This window comes from Panicum virgatum, chromosome 2K, assembly GCF_016808335.1.
Source record: "Panicum virgatum strain AP13 chromosome 2K, P.virgatum_v5, whole genome shotgun sequence".
Lineage (NCBI taxonomy): Eukaryota > Viridiplantae > Streptophyta > Magnoliopsida > Poales > Poaceae > Panicum > Panicum virgatum.
This window is the reverse complement of record NC_053137.1, coordinates 15,357,337-15,378,406: the sequence shown is the minus strand read 5'-3', so window position 1 is coordinate 15,378,406 and position 21,070 is coordinate 15,357,337. Positions and strand designations below refer to the sequence as shown.

Genomic DNA, 21,070 nt, shown 5'->3' with positions numbered 1-21,070 from the left:
CATTGCATTGTTTTTATTGCTTGTCGTTCAATTTGAATTCGAATTTTTTGAATTTGAATTTAAATTGAATTTGTTTTGGATTTAAAGAAGAAAAGGAAACCCGAGCCCGGCCCGGTGTTCTTTTCGCGCTCGGCCCAGCAGCTGCCGCACAGGCCCGCTTCGCCGTCTCCGCTCCTGCCCGAGGCCCATGCCGCGAATCTCGCGGTGGCCCGCACGCGAAAGCTATCCCGCGCCCCTATTTAAGCGCCGCCCGTATGCCCTTGTTCCCCATCAAGCCGCTGCCATCGCTCCTCGAGAAAACCCTAACCCTAGCCTCCGCGCCTCTCCTGCTCGTGAGGGACAGGAGCACCGCCGCCCCTTGCCTGCCCTCGGCACCCTTTAGCCGCACCTCCACCCCTACGTTCCTGCTCGCGATCTCCTTAATGTTGCGCACCGCCGCCCCTTTTGCTCTGCTCGCCGCCGCCCCCTGATGGCCAGTGCGCCCAGAATGCCAGCACCGCCCCTGCGCTCGCCCACCAGAACGCCGCCGGCCCCCTGCTATCGCGCGTTCCCCCCTCCCCCTGCGCATGCCCAGAACGCCAGCACCGCCCCTGCGCTCGCCCACCAGAACGCCGCCGGCCCCCCTCCAGTTGCGCGTTCCCCTCCCCCCTGCGCATGCCCAGAATGCCAGCACCGCCCCTGCGCTGAGCCTACGCGCCGCCGTGCGCGCGCCCCTGCAACACGCCCTGCATGCCATCCGTGCACGCGCCCAGCTCTGCCAGTGTCACCGGCGCCATGAGCAGGGACGCCGACGCCCCTCCGGCTTCGATTCCGGCCTCCACGATCCATCTCCGCCATGGGTAAGCAGTAAAACGGGTTCCCCTCGATCTCCTCTTTCGTTTCACCCGCTTCCCGCGCGCTCCTGTGGCCAAAATCGCCGGGGATTTGAGCCCCTGTAGCCGCCGGCCACCATGGCTGTGCTGTTCTAAGTTTTTTGCGGTTTGCCCCCTGAAGAACAAGGAAATCCCTGCTGTTTTGCTTGTGCCTTGTAAAAATTTCAGAAAACCCCCTAGATCTATTAGGTATTTTCAATCCAGCCCCAACCATAGACTTTTTCAGATCTAACCCTAACCTTTACTGATTTTGCGAGCACTATTTTCTATGCCTTGAAAAAATCAGCAGCTAGCCCTTCACGTTTATAGTTAATCGCATTTAGGTCCCTACAACCTTGTTTCATGCGTAGTTTCCGCGTTTTAGATCCGTTTCGACCCGTTCTTGTTGTGTTAGTCTTGTCTTAGCATAAGCTATCATTTAGTAACGTTTCCGTGCCATAATTCCTGTTTTAAAAAAATTAAATATAGATTTAAAATGATTAATGCTCTCTCATCTAGTGTTTTCAATTAAAAACCATTTAAGCCTTTAATCCGATTTTCTTAATTAATGTTAAATTGACTAATATATACTCAAATGTTCATTCAATTTAATTTGCTAGTTCAACATGAATCATATAAAGTTATGTGTTTAGATGCTTTCACAAATTTTGTTCTATAATTAATTATTTAATTAGAGTTAATTCCTACATAGACAATTATATGTAAAATTTGACTAAGTTCAACTTCGCCTTTGAAAATAAAAAATATAATATGAGTTAATCAAAATTAAGGATATTTCTTTTTCAATAACATTTACCGGTGGTTTCTAATTAAAATAAATGAAGCTTATAGTTCTTTAACTTTCTTTTATAACGCAAAACTTCCGATAGTTGTTTCTGTTAACCCTAGTTCCGTTTTTCGCGTCTCTTGCATTTTCGTAACCGTAGAATCAAGTCTTATCTGTTAGTACGCTCTTTTGAAACCTTTGGTTTATTTTGGTATATTGTTCTTAATTGTTCTTGTTGTTTGTTTTGTATGGTTGCTCGATGTTTGCTTTGAGTAGACGGATCGATGTTCGAAGCTTGAAGATCAAGTTTTTCCAAGTGAGCAAGAGCTAAAGGCAGTGAGAGTAGCTTTTTGTTGGAGAAAGGCAAGTGACCCTAACCATCTTTCTATCTATGCTTTATTTACAAGAGTACTTTATTTAATTGGAATATAGAGAACCACCTAAGAAAACAGTACAACCACAATACTATAATGGCTCTGGTCTTGGCTAATTAATTAGAAACTCTATCTTGTAATGGTCTTACCGAAAGGGCAAGAGGGGAGTGCGTTGATGGGGTATAGCTCGGTCCTCTTGAGATGTAGATATAAGTCCCGGGTAGGGCATCTTCCTCATTAGGAAGTATTATGACCACTGCGGCCTGAAACCTTAGTGGATCAGTGCAAGTTAGGGAATCTTTGTAAAGGCCTCATAGCGTCCCTATGCAATCACACCTCGGAAGTGTGGTATTGTGCCTGATCAGCATAGCGTGGTTGGGTACAAAGTTCTTCGGAACTTTTACGTGAATTGTGGGTAAAGTGTACAACCTCTGCAGAGTGAAAACTGATATCAGCTGTGCTCACGGTTATAATCGGATTGGACCCTCACATGATTAATTGAATTAAAGATAGACTTAAATCATTTTCTGGTTATTTATTGTGGTCTTACTGAGTACTAACCATAAGTGTACTCACCCTTGCTTACTGCTGCTCAAAAGAGAAAATTGATGTGAAGTACTTTGGAGATGATGCTGAGTTCTAAGCGTACGCAACCCCCAGTCGATTGCCTGTGAAGTTTGAAGCCTTCGTTTCCAAAATAAGATGTATAACTCTGATAGTCTTTTAATTATTTTAATTTCTCTTTTTCTTGACATTGTTACTGATTATTCACTTATGATGTCTCTATATGTATGAAACTTGATCCTGGCATACATATAGCTATGCATTCGATTTTGTCCTTAAAACCGGGTGTGACAAATGCATTAAAAATGAAAAGAAATAAGAAACCCGGCAATAGAATAAGACAGAACTACCCTCACTTCTTCCTTCCTCTTTGGCTCCAGCCGCACACTTCCCTTATATCCATTCGCAAAACCTAGGTCAAGCACAGCGGAAGGGCAACCGGCGGAGGGGCACCAGAGGCAACCTGGGCAGTGGCAGGCGGCCCCGTGTGGAGGCTCCCAGACGGCGGCTTGAGGGACCCGGGTGGGGGTCGGTGCGGGATCGCGTAGGCAGCGGTGCGCCGGTGCCCGCGCGAGGCACCCCAGCGGCGCGCCCCTACGCGGGCAGGGAGCGGCGCCGGCGTGAGGTGCCCCCTGCGGCCTGCGCGGCCAGGTAGGAGTGGGTCCTGGTACGGGGCAAGGAGCGGCCTGCACGGCTAGGCAGCAGCGGGCACTGGAAGCGGCCTAATCTGAATCTGGCTATTTCTGCAGAGAAACAGGCACATCAGAGATCCATGGCTGTTGTCTTGTATTTGTTATTCCTGTGTTCATATAAGAGTGTTTTTTCATTTGGAAATGAAAAAGGAAAATGTCAGAGGTACCAGTCTTGTTTTCTCAAAAAAGACCAGAAGAAAAACGAACACCAATGGAGATAAGAAGATAAGTAAGAAGCAGAGCTTGGAAGCTCAGTCATTTGCACAACGTAGATGATATACCTAGGGGTAAAATCATCAAATTCATCTAATAAGAGGGGTAAATCCGCAAGGAAAATTTGGTATTTTCCAAGTAATTTTAATACCTTTAACTAGCTTTCATATAATAGGGACAAATGCTTCCTTCGTTTCAAAAAAGCAGGGATGAATTCGTAAAGTTTAAAAAATAAAAGCAAAATCACCATTTCACTTCAAAATAGGGGTAAGAACGTCAAAGCCCCATAGAATTATTGTGATATTTGTATACGTAACTTGTCCTGAATACATTCAAGCCACCTGAGATATCTTGTTTGCACACTTTACCTCATCACTTCAAAAGGCAAAAGAAAAAAAAAAGGCACGGTCCCAAAAAAAGAAAAGGAAAAGGATCGCTGATGACCTTATTATTATTCAACTGAAAGCTTAATAGATCGGTGTAAATTTCTTGTGCACAGAAAATCTCAAGGATAAAAAAAGAGAACTTTTAAATGCCAAATGAACAATAAGAAAATACGCAAAAATATTATGATTGAACCCTTTATAATGGTGCTTAGTGGCATAGTGCGTCGTTGTGTCCTAGTGCAGGAAAGAGATGAAGGGCAACGGAGGAGGGATGTCCAATACCCTTTTGGACTCTCTTGGATAAAGGCAAAAAAATCCAGCATCAAAACTGATTAAAGAAACAAAACTTGTCATCAAAAATTCTTTTAGAGAATGCCTTAACGAAATACGTGCGTTAATTGCACAGAAAGAAATAAACTCCTCCAGAGAAAAATAGTTGAGAAGGCTACAATGATCTATATTTGGAATAGGAAATAGTACAGTAAACTACGTACTAGAGATATGCATTTTGATATAGTCTTCATTATTGACTTGTGAGTTGTGACAGAAGACTGCCATGAGAATCCGCATTAGCACTAGACTACACACACGGAAGTGAAAACAGTAACGGTCCAAACACGCATGCCACGCACAAACCCAAAGCACACTAGTCAATGCATACTGAGACGAACTAGCTGTTGGCGTTGGCACAGCTGAGAAAATCTGGAGGACGGGCATAACAATCAACGGAGGACGCTGTCATTCTGGACTAGGCGGAAGAGAGGAACAGGACAGTACTCTTAACAACGGCAGCACATGCTGTGGTTGGTCTGAGCTGCCGGCGGGCATGACAATCAGTGTTTTGACAAAGTCAGTGGTTAGACCAGCACGCTGAGCGTGCTCGTTACGACGTTGAAACAACAGTTTCAGTGGCGTAATTGCCGGTTTAGAATTGTTGTGGTGAACAGGATGCAGTCAGCATCATGGTTTTAAATAGCGGGCTATAGCCCCGCTATAGCCTTTTTAGAGGATTCCCGCTACGCTATTTGTATTTGCGCCACTATGATTGCTATGGACGTTAAATTGGGCTATAGCTGCGTTAAATGATATAGTTTTAGCACTGCTATAGTCTTATCCTTAGCTCGGTGCTACTGTTTTGGTCTTTTGAACAATTGAATATTTGATTGTATGAATTTTATTGTATTGTCAACTTAAGTAATGTTCCCGTAGCTCTAGAAACATATTGATATTTATGAAATTCGCTAATTACTATGTTTTTGTGCATCTATTACTTGTATTTTTTATGATTTAGTAGTAAACCGCTATTTGCCATAGCTATAGCCTCCGCTAAAGCCTATTAGCATCGGGGAAAAAATACGCCGCTATTTGCCATAACCCAATATTTAAAACCATGGTCAGCATACCTATGGATCAATTGTCTTGATAATTTTTCCCCAATCATTTAGGCTTGCATCCCTAAGTTATTTCCTAGCTGATTATTAGGTACAGGAAGACAAGTTCCTTCTATATTATCAGTCAACTTTGAGGACGTGTTTGGTATCTCTGCTTTTGAACCTTGACTACTTTGAACTGCTAGCTGTTCGACGCCGTAATAAGGCATATGCTAGCTAGTCGCTTTGTTTCCAGGGGACAAACGTAATCCTTTCTTTTCTCTCTAATACAAACAAATTATTACTTCCGCAATGAGAATTTTAAGGTGTTAGTCTTTAAGGTGATGACACGTTCTGCGCTGTGTATCGTGGCTGAGCAGTCCAGTAAAATAATTTAAGTTGCGATTGAGGACTTCGTTGTGACAATTTCTTAAGGCCGTTCATCATATCGTTTTCGAGAAATGATTACCTCTTAAGTTCAAGGATTAGTCTGTTCTAATCCCATCACTGTGTACACAAAACAGGGTTGCTGTTTGAATGGTCGAGAATTTTATGGATTAATGTTGCTTTATTTTTAATTAAAAATGGTTTCGTTAGTTAAAATGGCAAGTCTTATTTGGGGCAAACTGTTAATATGTTCTTTCTTTTTTCAAAGCGTGTGGATCAGAAATGACATGTAAGACCTACACGATGTAAAAGTAGTCAAGCATGTCATATTCAGAATAACTATATGTTGACTCTCTAGCATGCTTGTACGTAGTTTTTCTTTTTAGAAAATGAATTAATATCATGTACCTAATAATAGCTAGTATATAAAGAAGTGCAAAACTGAAATATGTAGGCAGCACTAACCATTGTAAGCCTACTAAGCCACCATGTATTAAGGCTGCTCTTCCCAGCTCCTTCCTGAGGTTGAGTGGGAGAGGGAGAAACACACACACACACACACGGGAGAGAGAGAGAGAGAGAGAGAGAGAGAGAGAGAGAGAGAGAGAGAGAGAGAGAGAGAGAGAGAGAGAGAGAGAGAGAGAGAGAGAGAGAGAGAGAGAGAGAGAGAGAGAGAGAGAGAGAGAGAGAGAGAGAGAGCTTCATTATTACTCTTCAGCCTAGCCCAAACTTCAGATTATCAGATATGATGAATCAGATGAAGCATAGGTCCTTCTTGTGCTCCATCATCTCCCTTATCTTAACCTTTTCATATTTTGCAGCTAGTGATGACCAGTTTGTCTACCATGGCTTTGCCGGAGTTAACCTCACCTTAGATGGCAACGCCTTGGTCACACCAGACGGCCTCCTTGAGCTCACCAATGACACAGTCAATCTAGGCCATGCATTTTACCCTACTCCATTAAACTTCCACCAACAGCTCAACGGTACTGTGCAATCTTTCTCCATCTCCTTTGTGTTTGCAATCCTCTCTGTCCATGATGACATTAGTGCCGATGGCATGGCCTTTTTTGTTGCCCCAACTAAGAACCTCTCAAACACATGGGCACAGTACATAGGCCTCCTCAACAGTGGGAATGACGGCAACTCGACCAACCACATGTTTGCTGTCGAGCTTGATACAATCCAAAACAATGAGTTTAAGGACATCGACAATAACCATGTGGGCATCAACATCAATAGTCTCACCTCTTTGCAAGCCAATCACACTGGATATTACGAGGACAAGAGTGGTTTCTTCAATAACTTGACTCTAATCAGTGGGAAGGCAATGCAGGTGTGGGCAGATTATGATGGAGAGAGAACAAAAATTGATGTAACCTTAGCTCCAGCAGGAGCAGCCAGACCTGTAAGGCCTCTTCTTTCATCTACCTATAATCTCTCAGCGATTCTCAGAGAAAAATCCTACATCGGCTTCTCGGCAACAACCGGTGCAATAAGCACACGACACTGTGTTCTTGGCTGGAGCTTTGCAATGAATAGACTAGCCCCAGCAATTGATATATCCAAGCTACCAAAGCTACCAAGAGTTGGCCCAAAATCCCGTTCCAAGGTCCTAGAGATCACCCTGCCTATAGCCACTGCAACATTTGTTCTTACTGTTGGGCTTGTCATTGTCCTACTTGTTTATAGAAGATTAAGGTACAAGGAGGTAAAGGAAGATTGGGAGGTTGATTTCGGTCCACATCGGTTCTCGTTCAAGGACTTATTCCTTGGCACAAGAGGTTTCAGGAAAAAGAACCTGCTTGGTGTGGGTGGGTTTGGAAAGGTCTACAAAGGGGTTCTTCCAAAGTCCAAAGTTGAGGTAGCTGTAAAGAGGGTATCCCACGAGTCAAGGCAAGGCATGAAGGAGTTTATTGCTGAGGTTGTTAGCATTGGCCGACTTCGACACCGCAGCATTGTACCGCTACTTGGATATTGTCGGCGACAAGGTGAACTTCTTTTGGTGTATGGCTATATGTCAAATGGCAGCCTCAATAAGTATCTGTACTGTGAAGATGCTCATCCATCATTGAGTTGGGCCAATAGGTTTCACATCATCAAGGGTGTTGCATCTGGGTTGTTCTACCTCCATGAGAAGTGGGAAAAAGTTGTCATCCACCGAGACATTAAGCCAAGCAATATCCTCATTGATAATGAAATGAGTGGACGAATAGGTGACTTTGGTCTTTCAAGGTTATATGATCATGGCACCGATCCACAAACCACGCATATGGTTGGAACCATGGGTTACCTAGCTCCAGAGTTGGTACGCTCAGGTAAAGCATCCACATCGACAGACGTATTTGCATTTGGCATTCTTCTTCTTGAGGTCACTTGTGCACAAAGGCCAGTTAAGAAAAATTCGAAAGGTGGCCAGCATACATTGATGGATTGGGTTTTAGATCATTGGCATAATGGATTATTAATGGAGACAGTGGACCCAAGACTCAAAGATGATTATAACATTGATGAGGCATGCCTAGTACTAAAGCTTGGACTTTTATGCTCACATCCATTTGTCAACGCAAGACCCACCATGCGACAAGTGATGCAGTACCTTGAAGGTGATACAGCAATCCCAGAGATAACATCAACACATTTCACCTTCACCGTGCAGGCCTTCCCGCATCAGGACGAAGGCTTTGAATCACCTAATATGACATATCCACAAATAACTCCAAGTTTTGGCACATTTTCAAGTCTCTCAGGAGGAAGATGATATATGGGTGTCTAGAATTATGGTGTCCCTTCAAAGAAACTGGTTACAAATGCTTTCTGGGGAATTTAATTTGTGACCAGTTCTGGATGCATGTAAGAATGTATTGGATCATAAGGAGTGGCTCGTAAGCAGATCTCATTTAATAATCGAAAGATCAATCAAATGTTTAATCTTGTCATCCCGAGCATTTTTCTTTTTCACTATTTTCAGATTTTTTTTTGTCGCATTTGGCCGCAATTTAAGCCAGATCTCTCGGGGGATTTATTGCTTGGATACATTGTGTTATTGGGAGGGGCATCCAGTTTTTCTCTAGAATCGCAACGCATACTCGATCTTTTCTTGATCTTTTTCCTGGATCTATTAGATCTTGTGAATGCGCATCTATAGCTAAAATTTCGTTTGGATCTATCGAGTGTTGAAAGAGCAATTTGGGTTTGAAGTTGCGGGGTGTTTTTGCTTTTTTGTTTTTCCATCTGTGTGTTCGTGTGCAGGATTCGTTGGCACATGGTGGGGGAGCAGTATTGCTCACGCGTGGCAACGCAGGAGGAGCGATCTAGGGGCTGATTGGTTGCCCATTTTTGGACTGGCCAGGCCGACGGGATACAGCATTGGCCCATTTTTGGTTGCACATGATTAGATGTTTAGCTGGCCAGATGCAAAACCTGCCGCACGCACGTTCGGTCGCGACGCACCTGCGGCGACTGTCACATCGAGATATCGAGACAGGCTAAGAATATCCTATAAATTCTATTAAACCCTGGGTCGGAATATCACGTCGAGATATGAGCCACTCAAACACACAGCAAAGAGGGTCAAACTCCAGAATTAAGTAAACATAGGACGGGACGAAACATCAATGGCTGCCAGCCCAGGTACAAGCGGCCGGCTTGGTGCAGGACAGTGCATGGAGGTGGTCCGGCGCGAGAGCAACCAGTCAGGCACGCGGCTAGAGCCAGCAGGCCGAGCGTGGGCACACGCCAGAGGCCGCACGCACGCACGTTAGGCCCAGGCGGCTGCACAGCCCAGTGAGCGTTCTTGTCGAAAAAAGAACTTTTTACACCACATTCCCTTCCTAAATAATAAAACCGACAGACTGGACTCCTCAGACTGAGGAGGATACCGGACACGTTTAAGTGGTTTCTCTTTTTTTTCTTTTATATTTATTTGGGTTGAAATTTTGAAAAATTATTGTAAATCATAAAAAATATATAATGAAAAATACAATTTTTTGACTCCTCATGAGTATCTATACAGTGAATATAGGATATAATTTAGTAAAAAAGTTTTTACTTTTAGATATATATTTTTTCTACAATTAATTCATATCTACAGTTATGTGGTCCAATTATGATGAAATTTTTATGGTGTGCTAATTATTATATGCTTGAGATGTAGTGCAAATTTATACTCATTAGATCATGTATACTTGAACTATAGATTCAGAAGTTTAATTCCTGTTGGAAATGGGGTGGGTCTAAACACCCACCTAGTGAGGACCTATACACAACAGTAACTCACACTTGAGTCAGTCAGTCCTTTCTAGTTTCTAGTTACTTAGTGCACTTGAGTCTTTGGTGGCAGAGCTAGCATTCTCGCTTCCGGGTGGCAGAACCAACCTACATATGAAGTCCAGACTCTTGTGATGTCGGGAGGCAGAGCCTACCTTCAGATAGATCACAATTATGCACTAAGTAATTAAAAACTATGCGGCTTAACTAGTAGACTAACACTTACAACAAATAACTCTTTATTGCAACACAAAGTGTTTTCTTTAAAGAACTCACACTCACACTCTTGAGGTGGCTAACCTAGCACACTTTACCATACCCTCGGATGGTGTGGTGGTGGAATGGCATGGTGGTGGGGGGTGGCACCCTCCTTATATATGCACACAAGGACTATGGGTGGGTGTCATGTGTCCCTAGTCTAGAATCTTCACTACAAATATTTTACAAATATCTAGTTCTAGATAATTCTAAGAGTTGCCATGAGAGAAATATCTAACTTTTCATGGTTACTCATGTTGTAGAAGCTACTAAAATAGTCTAAGTTTGCCATGACAACCTATGTCATGGTATCCCGATCCGTGTGGAAGCTTCTGGAAGAGTAGATGCCATGATATGTCCATATTTATGTAGAAAGTTCTAGAAATTTGTCTTGTATATTTCAACAATTCCAAACTAAATTCAGCTACGGAGGAACAGATGATTCTACATGGTGTGGCTTGGTCTACTTAACGTGCGAGATAACCGATGCAAAGGATGCCTACTTGCAGCCGGCCGCAGTGAAGTCATTACCCAAGGAACTAAAAGGACCGGATTTGTTTCTAATTACTCGCTGTGTGATTGATGCATCATGATCCGTACCAGGAAAAAAATCACACGGTCTCAATCTGGCTGGTGTGCCGGCCGTATGTCGCACGAGAACTACATGTCCCGTACATCACACATCTCTATCGACCGAGCTAGCTATGCACGCGAGTGCACCGTCGCCCTAGCTCTTTGACAATTGCGATGAAAGGCTACTAGCTGGTGTCACGTCGATCGGCATCATTTAGGGCATCTCGTGTCACGGCGCATCTTGATCTCTCCCAAAGGACATGAACAGTACACGCGAGTGCAAGCCAGCATCACCTTCCTTGACAATCGGAAAAGGCTAGATACGGACTCCGATCTGACGTCTCTCTCTCTTTTTCACTCCGGGGAATCGCCCCTGCTGATTTCAGATCTGACGTCTCTTTTCTTACTACCACATGTGATGTGTGTTATATATATCCAACCGAAAGAAAGAGAGCGACCTGGGGCGATGCACCACAACCATGCATGAAAGTCTTCGTCGCTTGACAGTCGTTGACACTAGATTGAGCAAGTCGCAACGACTGCTACTACCATTTGCAGTGTTATATATAAACATGCCATCGAAAACACATATAGTTCCTTAATGAGAATATTCGTGCTCAAGCTACCACAACCACAAAATAAAGTGTGTTTTCTTGGTTTGTCGAGCAAATGTTTAGTTTGCTGTTTGATTTTGCACAAACCAAGATTTTGCGCCCGTCCCCTGTTCATCTTCTTCCCCAAGCCAGGGGATGGGGGCGGCAGCCGGCGAGCTAGAGGAGAGGGTGGTTGGGGAGGGGTGGTAGGTGGGCGGAGCGGCCGCCGGCCTGGGTGGTGGATAGGGCTGAAAACGGTCAGAAACGATCGGAAGAAGGCTCTACCACTTTCACTTTCATTTTTTTTTACCGAAAACGATAATGATACGGTATTGTCGGAAACAAGAACGGCGTCGGTATTTCGATAATATCGGAAACGAGACTATTCGATCGAAAAACATACCGGTTACAGTCGAAAATTATGAAAACGATATTTCAAAAATGAAAAATATGTCAAACAGTAGAGCGTAAAAATAGTCATATAACTTGACATGTCTCAAACGGTAATAATAGCATTATAGCAACGAAGAACTTAAGTACGTGACAGCAATATAACATGACCCAAGTCCACAACCAAGCTCAAATATCACTTAACATAATCAGTGGATGGATGGACCACTGGGGGTGGATGGGCCGCTGGGGGTGGTTGGGCCCTTGGGGTGGGCTGAAATCCGGTAATTACCGACGGTATTTTACCGGATAAATCCGGTATTCTTCGGAAACGATTGGAAGAGTGCTCCGCCATTTTCGTTTCCGTTTCCGTTTTTTTCTACCGTTTCCATTTCCGTTTTTTCGGTTATCGTTACCATTTAGACGTCAAAACGGAAAAAATCCCAAAAACGGTTCCCGGAAATCGAAGATTACCGTTACCGTTTTCAGCCCTAGTGGTGGACGAGGCGGCGAAGCTTTAGGGTTCCGGGTTGCCGTGGCTTCCACGGCTACCGGACCTAGAGGAGAGGGCCGGCGGCGGCGGCCCGGCGGTGGTGGCGGGTTGGCCGTCGAAGGGCGAGGCGGCGCACCGGGCGAGGCTAGACATCCGGTGGGCGGTGGGTGGCGACGGGGGCGAGGAGAAGGTGGCGGCGGTGAACGAGCGGCGTGGTGGTAGTGGACGGATGGCGCGGCGGCGAGCTTGGTTAGCGTCGGTGGCGGTGAAGGGCGGCGGCGGAGCCGCCGGGAGCGGAGTCGAAGCCGAGGGACGCGGGGGAGCAGCGCGCCAAAACTCTTCTGCGACAGGAGCAGCGAAACTCGCGGAAGCGATGAATAGACGCCCCGGTACATCCTACGTATATTTTATTGCAATTCTTTTGGTTCATTTTGTTTTACTTTGGTCATCAATACATAGATTAAGCTAGCTAGATTTTGATGACGTTTAATTTATTCTCATAATATATAATCAATTTACTTCAGTATCATATTTTCCATACAAAAAATTTCAAATCAAAGTTCCACCTTTTAGATCGTATCGATATGAAAATTGGCTTATATATCTTTTGTAATGCGTATGTATAGCGGTATAAGGCAATTGTTGTCTTTTAATTTCTGTACGAACATTGTCATGGTGCGTATGTTAGTTTTTTTCAGTCAATTGTATACATAGTTTTGGTTTTCTGACCCCTCGATGGGGTTTATATTATTTTTCTCATGGTTAAATTTGCTGCGGAACACTCTTCCATGTTGGTTTTTTGCTGTTGGATACTGCTATACCATGCATTGACCAATGGACACTCCTCAAGTTTGTATATTTGCTACAAAACATCATGTCCATTGAAATAATAATTTCCTGATTCATAGCAGGGAGAAAATAAGTAACATGACCAACGGACTGTTACTAATGAGCAAACTCAAGTATATTGCCATGCCCAAAGGGCTGATAAAGTCATGTACAATGTGCAAAGAACACTCTATACTAGTGACTAAATATATAAGAGGCATATATATCTAACACCCCCCCCCCTCCTCAAACTCATGGTGGGTCTACAAGACTGAGTTTGGAGAGGAAATTGTGCCCTTGTTTGAGCCTTCGTGAAGAAATCTGCCAGCTGAAACTCCGAAGGGACAGCGAAGGGACACAACCTCATCATGCACCTACGGTCACATGTAGGAGGCATCAACCCCGATATGCTTGGTGAGTTCATGCTTGACCGGATAACGCACGATATTGATTGCACCAGTGCTGTCAAAAGATAGAGTTGGTGTGGAAACCGTCACACCAAAGTCCTCGAGGAGCCATCGGAGCCAGGTGACCTCAGTTGTCACGGTCGCGATAGCCCTTAACTCAGCGTCAGCACTCGAACGGGAAACGATTGTCTGCTTCTTGATTTTCCAAGCAATCAAGAAGGATCCAAGGAAGACACAATAGGCAGAGAGGGAACGACCAGCCCAGGTCACATCAAAGTACGCCTAAAGGTGGACAGGGCTAGAGCGAGGAAAGAACAACCGTCGAGAAGTGGTGTCGGGAAGATACCGAAGAACACGAAGAAGGTGGGTGTAGTGGAGCTGGGTGGGAGCAGAGACAAACTGACTCAGTATATGAACAGTATGAGAGGTATCAGGACGAGTGATCCCAAGATAGACAAGGCTACCAACAAGATGACGATAGCGAGTCGGATCAGCGAGGGATTCACCATCCGTACCGCACAAGTTGACACCCAACTCCATGGGTGTATCAACAGTACGGTGATATGTGAAAGCAGCATGGGAGAGAAGATCTTGAACATACTTCTCCTAGGAGAAGTAGATGCCATCAGGCGTGGAAGAGACACCAAATTAAACTGGCTTAAGTGCGCTAACTATCATCTTAATGATTAATCAAGCTACCACGCACTTAAAACGGTGTAATCCGGCACCCTATCGGGTAAATCCCAATAAATTATAGTAATTAAAGATCGAAAAATACTGGAAGTCTCGCACGAAGATGAGCACTAATAATTACCGGCAGACATAAGTTCTCAATTTTAATTTACAAAGCGGAGCTTTACAAAATAAGTTTAAATAAATTATCAAAGTTCAACATGCAACGGAATTTAAATAGAAGTTCAGCTTAAAACAACAATAACTACGAAGATGTGAGGATGTCACATCGAGCCCACCGACATGAATCCTGGTTCGCTCCAACCAGCAGTAGCTACACATAAAATAGAGTAACAACAACGTATACTAATACTCAGCAAGACTTACCTAACTATGGTATATACTTAGCCGACTCCTAGTATGCCAGGCTTTTGGCTCTAGAGTTTATTTCTGTTGGAAAGCTATGAGGGACCGAGACTGGCAACCAGATGGAGGGTGAATGGGAGCCGATCAAAATTTCTTTCGAAATTGATCTGTCGGCCTATATCCCAAAAATCACCATAAGCCCTCAAACCTAGGATATGTGAGAATAGCTATGGACTAGCTATCTCTTTGCAAAACGCCCTAGGAAGCTAAACGGAAGCAATAGCGAGAAAACCACAAACAGCAGGGTCACTGGACCTGATCGGTCAAACCGCTTGCCCTAGCCGGTCAGACCGGTTGGCCCGGATTTGAAATTCCAGGCCGGTCAGACCGGTTGCTCCGACCGGTCAGACCGCCTCTGCCCAGAGTAGAGTTCCAGCCCGCGAACTCGAGGTGATTTCAAAGATTACTCATTCAAATCATCACCAAATGATCTCAAAATTTGCAAGGAGGTTCCTGGGATAGAGACGAACCTCTCCACAGAAAGAGTCAACCCAAAATGCAAAGGACCACTAGAATTTCGTGGGGGAAAGAGGTAAAAGAGGGTTTTCCAAAAACTCCAAAAACCTCAATCCGAGGGACTCTTGATTCTCGGGAGTTGAGCTCTAGGCTAGATGGTCGATAAGCAATTCACGGAGTCCCTAAACCCACCAAGAGAAAGCTTTGATCCCAAAAACCACCAAAAGATAGGAAATCAATCTATGAACAAAAGATGAACGGGAACACAAGAGATCTGCTCAAAAGGGTCCTCGATTTCATTCAAATTCATCGTGATTTACAGAGGAATTTACCTATACAAGAGCTAGACCTCCACTCATTCATCCACCCTCTCAAATTTGTGGACCTAGCTATAATCTAGACCACTATCGCCATGGAGACCTCGGCCTAACCCTAGAACAGAGGGAGGAGCAAGGAAAAACAGAAAATGACTCGTGGCTTGGAGGCTCACCTGTCCAAGGGGGCAGGTGAGATGCATATATCCACCCTCGGGGGTGACCGGTCAGACCGGTTTCCCAAACCGGTCAGACCGGTCCCACCCGGATTTGACCTCCGACCTGACTCATACACTAAAACGCCCGTAGGGGCAAAACCGAAAAGGGTACAAGATCTCATCCGACGGCGGAGTTTTTTTCTTCGACACGAAGCCTTCTCCGCGATGCCGCCACGTCGATGCAGATCTTATCCGCGGTTTTGGAGGGTCCGCGAAACCCGCTGGGGTGGCCAGTTTTGTGAAAACTGCCAAAACTCCACGCGCGGGAAGATTCCTGCCTCAACGCCGTGGCCCTTGACGCCGTTCCCGCCTCGGCTTGCTGACGGCCCTAGACGCCGCCCGACGCCCGTTCCTCCTCACCTGCAGCGAGGCCCTAGACGCCGTCGACGCCAGTGCCTCCGTCAGTCCCGAGACCGACGCCAGTACCTCCACGACTTGGCGTCTTCGACCGCCGTCCTCCTACTTGGTTTTGAGGCGTAAACCAAGAAACCCTCCATCCTTCGTTGCTCGCGCCCTTGATCCAGGAGTGGACGCCACAGTTTCCACCCGGCCTGAGCTCCTCCACGGCAACTCTCCGTCGACACTCGACGCCCGTGTACCTGCAACCAAAGACCAAGCACACGATCATACCGCACGGTTGACAATTCACTCATCACAGCCAGGAGTGAGTACTGCTCATTCCTCAAGCTACTATTAGTGGATCCTTATTTTTAATATTTTAGCTCAAGTTCAAGTAATAAGTATCAATTAAGTTTGCATAAACATCTAGAGCAAGCATGTTATACCAAATTATACATCCAAGAATATCATAAACATATCTCAGATCATCACCTTTCCATGCTCATTCCACTTTTTTACTACGATGTGACAAAGAGATCAAGGCTCTCATAACCGAGTCACGGCAAATCGATATGATTTAACCTTGCAAGGTGGACTTAACACACACAACACGTGCAGCCATGCAGAACCACACATGTCAACTATTCCCATCATCACCCCAACGTCTGAACAACGCCTGCCAAAACATAGGTGAAGGGCCCCTCATGGCGAACTCCTGGAGAACCTGAAGGCGACATACAATCGAACACCCACCATCATCCCACTCCCAGAGTAGCAGGTCGCGATTAAATTATCGTTGCAAATCAGGTAATTAGCTTACCGGTTTCAACTACCTCCTACTTCCAGCATGTGATTAGTACTGTTCAATCCTCGATCAACACTGCTTACAGGTGGAGGCTCACTTTCCATTCATTTCATATCCATAACCAAATTCATCTCCGCCCGGTCTCCATTTTTCTTTACTCATAGATTCATTCACAAGTAACTTTGCCATAAGTAACCAGGTCTTATATCTCGTGAGTGACAAAAAATCACTCGACTTCTACCAAATCCTAATTAAGCATGGCAGTACTAACGACCTACATATACTAGTAGAGTGACGGAGGGAACATAGAGATCATGCATCTAAGGTTCCAATCAACGCCTAGAAAACTTAATGCACAATACTTAAACAATAACCATTGTATAGTGAAATTAAGGGTTATGCTCCGAGGTTTGCCTGGGAGTAACACCAAGTGTTGGTTAGATGATACACGCTTGGCGAGCAGCTTCCTTTGGCCATGCACATCGGGATCCATCCGTCCATCTCTTAGATGCGTCCACCCTCCGCCATCTTTTGGCTAGCTCCATATCATGCTCGAGTTCCACGTGTATTCACCTAGCGTACCTAGATGAGATGCACAATGCAAAAGTATGAACATAGAGAAGCAACACAGAGATCATTGACGACATGCATACATGTTCACTTATTAACTTAAATGGTTGAACAACACTAGTTTCAGGTTGTTAATTGTTATACAAGGCTACAGGATCTCAGGTAGATTACTCTAACACCACTGAAGTCATAGCTAACACCAACAAGCACACAAACGACATCAAGATTGAGACAGTTGATTTCTAAGCACATACAATTTAGACAGTGGCACAACAATTACTTGTTTATACCATAGCTGTAGTTTTAAGCATCCAATTAAGGTGATCCTAGACTTTATAGAAAGCTTATGAAATGTACTACAACTCTTTAGTTACCAACAAGAGATGATTTCGGGCTTAGTTAAGTCAAACAACACAATATTTCAGATCTACACAGAATACAGGAAAAACCTGACAGGGTATTGTAAATTCGATAACTCCCAAACTAGTAGGCCTCAAATTATGAAATTCTAGGACAAGCAAGATATGGAAGTTATCTACAACTCTTCTATTCACCACATCTACAGAAAGCATCATTCATATCACAAAATTATCACCACAACAGAAACTATACAGTCAGCTGTTTTCAGCACATAAGTAAAAATGGTTGTTCACTTGTTTATCTAGCAAGGAGTACACATATAACCATTTAATTAGACTACAAAAACTAGCACATACTTGGAAACATTTTAACCTGAGACCAAGCCATCCAAGCATCACAAAGCCTATTATCAAGCTCACCTTCCATAAACTTTCATCAACCTTTTTATATAAAAGACATATGGATTATTGTTAGTGATATACAAAAACAACTAGTTTGGAGCTGAAATTTTGATTACGAGTAGGTGATATCAAAACATGACCACTACACAAATTTTACATGCTCAGGTTTTATATTTTTAATACCACAGAAAAGACAAATATTAATTACAATTAAGTATGTGAGAGCAAGGTAAATGCAAAACACAACATTTTCTGTAAACACATGGCCATATTAAACGTGCTCACGCTAGTACAGCATCATAAGAAGGTAAAGTAACAACATTTTCCATTTTTTACATTTTCAATTTACTTTTAACCTATTTAAAACCATTTAATAAGCACTAGGCAAGATAAATCAAAAACTCAGTCATACATGGACCAAAAACTCTGAATTATTTTACCAGGCATCAAGGATAGCATGATTAGTCTACCACAAAATTTTCACATCATTTGGGGAACTATAACTCCAGTTATGAAAAAGACAAGCAACACTAGCATTAAAACCCTGACAAGCATAAATCCATTTTTACAGCAAAAAATTTAAACTAAACCATGTCATGCAACACATCTACTGTATAGATCTACTAACAAGGATTCAAAACATCTTCATTTGCTATTTTACAATTTTTCTACTATTTACTATGCATTTTCAAAGTTTGCAGCTATTTAAACTAACATTTAAATTAGAGCAAAAACTATTTAGAAACTCAAGATTAACCTGTTAAGAAAGTTGTAGATCTCAGAACACATAATCCAAAAGATTTTAGTTTGCATTTTTTATCATTTTTCTAAAATTTTATATCAATTTTACAAGTTGCAGACATATAACACATTCACACAGATTTCAGCCTTACAAACAAGTCCCTGATTTTTAGCACTAAAGACCCTCGAAAAAGCTCGATCCTCGCAATGTAGTCCGTGGGCGCGGCTGCGGCGGTTTGGGCCGAAATCCGGCGAGGGGAGGGCTCACCGGTGGTGGTGAAGTGGTGGAAGAGCACGAGGGATTCACCTGCGACCGATTTGGAGCAAGAGCCGGGGCGAGAGGTGGTCGGAGGGGGGCGTCGGCGGTGCAGCGACCCAGGCGACGGTGGCGGGCTTGTTCCAGTGAGGGGGTGCCCGAGGGAGGTGGTCTGGCAGCTCGGGGAGGAGCAGCTGAGGGTGGTGAGCACGCGCAAGGGGCTGGAGGAGGTCGTATCTGGCTCGGGCGGCGGTTCGGCGGGCAGGGCGAGCCGGCGGCTATGGCGGCCAGTGGTGGAGCTCAGGTGCAAGCAGGGGAGGCCAGGCGGCTTTTGTAGGCGAGCAGGGAGAGAAGCGAGTGCAGGCAGTGGGCAAGGAGCTCGGGAAGGACGCGGCAGAGACCGGGCAGCGGCTTGGGCAAGACCGGCGGCCTGATCTGCTCGTGCGAGTTGCGCATGGCCAGAGGAAGAAGGGGGCGCGTGAGGAGGAAGAATAAGAGGGGCTGGCACTTGGGGAAAGGATAAGATCGAGCTGCGGTGGTGGTGTTGGCGGACGAGGAGAGGCTGGCCAGAGAGGGCCCGTCCGGGGCGGATGGCGCGTGGTGGTCGCCGGAGTCTGTGGCGGTCGTCGGCATGGGCGCGGGGTACGGGAGTAGTGTGAGCAGATGAAACAGGGAGAGGATCTTCAACTAATTTTTTACTCGAATTGATCGGCAAAAACTCAAAATTTCGCATTGAAACTGGAATTTCGGCCAAAATGAAAGTTGTAGAGAAAGAAAATTTCTACAACTTTGATATTGGACAAAAGTTGATTTGAGTCTTGGATTAGAGAGAAAAACTGGATTAAAGCTCAGCTAAGTTTGAAGTATACTATGCATACTTAATTAATGCTAACAACTAGCTTAGGCCCATGATTAGCAACTAATGCATAAGGTTAACACCCGGGGTGTTACAAAGACCAAGAAAGTAACGAAGAGGACAGATCAGACATCGAGAACTTATTACTGAGACATATCTTCACAAAGTCAATGAACTGAGAGTCATCACCGGTGATGATCATGTCTTCAACATAGAGAAGAAGAAGCGTGTGGCCACGAGAATAAGTGTGGACAAAGAGGACAGGGTTGTGATCACTTGGCTTAAAGCCAGCATCACTGATAACAGAGGAGAAGTGCTCAAACCAGGCCCAAGGAGCGTGCTTGAGGCCATAAAGAGATCGACGCAGCCGGCAATCCATGCCAGCAGGAACAGAATACCCCGGAGGTGGATGCATGTAGACCTCCTCTTGCAACTCTTCATTAAGGAAAATATTCTTAACATCGAGCTGGAAAATGGACCACTGCCGCATAGAAGCAAATGCAAGGAGAATCCGGACAATGGTCATATGAGCAACAGGAGCAAAAGTCTCATCATAGTCACGACCACGCTCCTGCTGAAAACCACGCACTACAAGGTTTGTAGCTCAAGAGAGCCACCAGATCGAGTCTTGATCTTATAGATCCACTTGCAAGTAAAGGAGTGGCGTGAGGTGGCAAGGAGACAAGATTCCAAGTACCTATGTGCTCCAAGGTAGCAATCTCCTCAGACATGGCGTGCTGCCAGTCAAGGTGGGCAGCAGCCTCACGATAAGTGGTCGGCTCAACAAGAGAAGCAACAGTGAAGCCATAGTGCTCTGGAGGATATAGAGCACCATGATCACGAAGAGCATATCGAGGCGACAACTCGGAAGGAGAGCCAAGAAGCGAGGGGGAGAACTCCGGTGAGGGTGGAGGCCTCGGACGACGAGTGTAAACATGAGTAATCGTCCGAGGTGGCAGCACCACATGAGGATGTCCACGGAGGGACGGAGGAGAGTCAGGTGGAGGTGAAAGTGGGAAAAGTGGTGGTGGAACAGAAGATGGTGAGGACTCATGTGGAGGTGGAAGTGAGGAAGCTGGAGGAGGAGCGGAAGGTGGTGAGGACTCAAGTGTAGGTGGAAGTAGAGAAGCTGGAGGACGGGCAGAAGGTGGGGAGATATGTGGTGACCAGGAATGAGGCAGCGAAAGAGACACGTCAGGAAGAGTGAGGAAGGAGATAGAC

The 21,070-nt window shown here is 44.8% G+C and overlaps 1 protein-coding gene across 1 annotated transcript; it reads left to right on the top strand.

The window, feature by feature from the left end:
• The first annotated feature begins 6,089 nt into the window (after positions 1-6,089).
• On the top strand, positions 6,090-8,563 carry LOC120668603 (L-type lectin-domain containing receptor kinase SIT2-like). The gene is made up of 2 exons (XM_039948350.1): positions 6,090-8,070; positions 8,107-8,563. The coding sequence occupies exons 1-2, from the start codon at positions 6,370-6,372 to the stop codon at positions 8,383-8,385; spliced, it is 1,980 nt and encodes a 659-aa protein (XP_039804284.1). The 5' UTR covers positions 6,090-6,369; the 3' UTR covers positions 8,386-8,563.
• Positions 8,564-21,070: the final 12,507 nt, after the last annotated feature.

Bases quoted from the DNA above. Each gene is read 5' to 3' on its own strand.
- LOC120668603 (XM_039948350.1), top strand. From the start codon at position 6,370: ATGATGAATCAGATGAAGCATAGGTCCTTCTTGTGCTCCATCATCTCC. The intron at 8,071-8,106 runs CATTGGCATAAT...GAGACAGTGGAC, and splicing joins TGATGGATTGGGTTTTAGAT to CCAAGACTCAAAGATGATTA.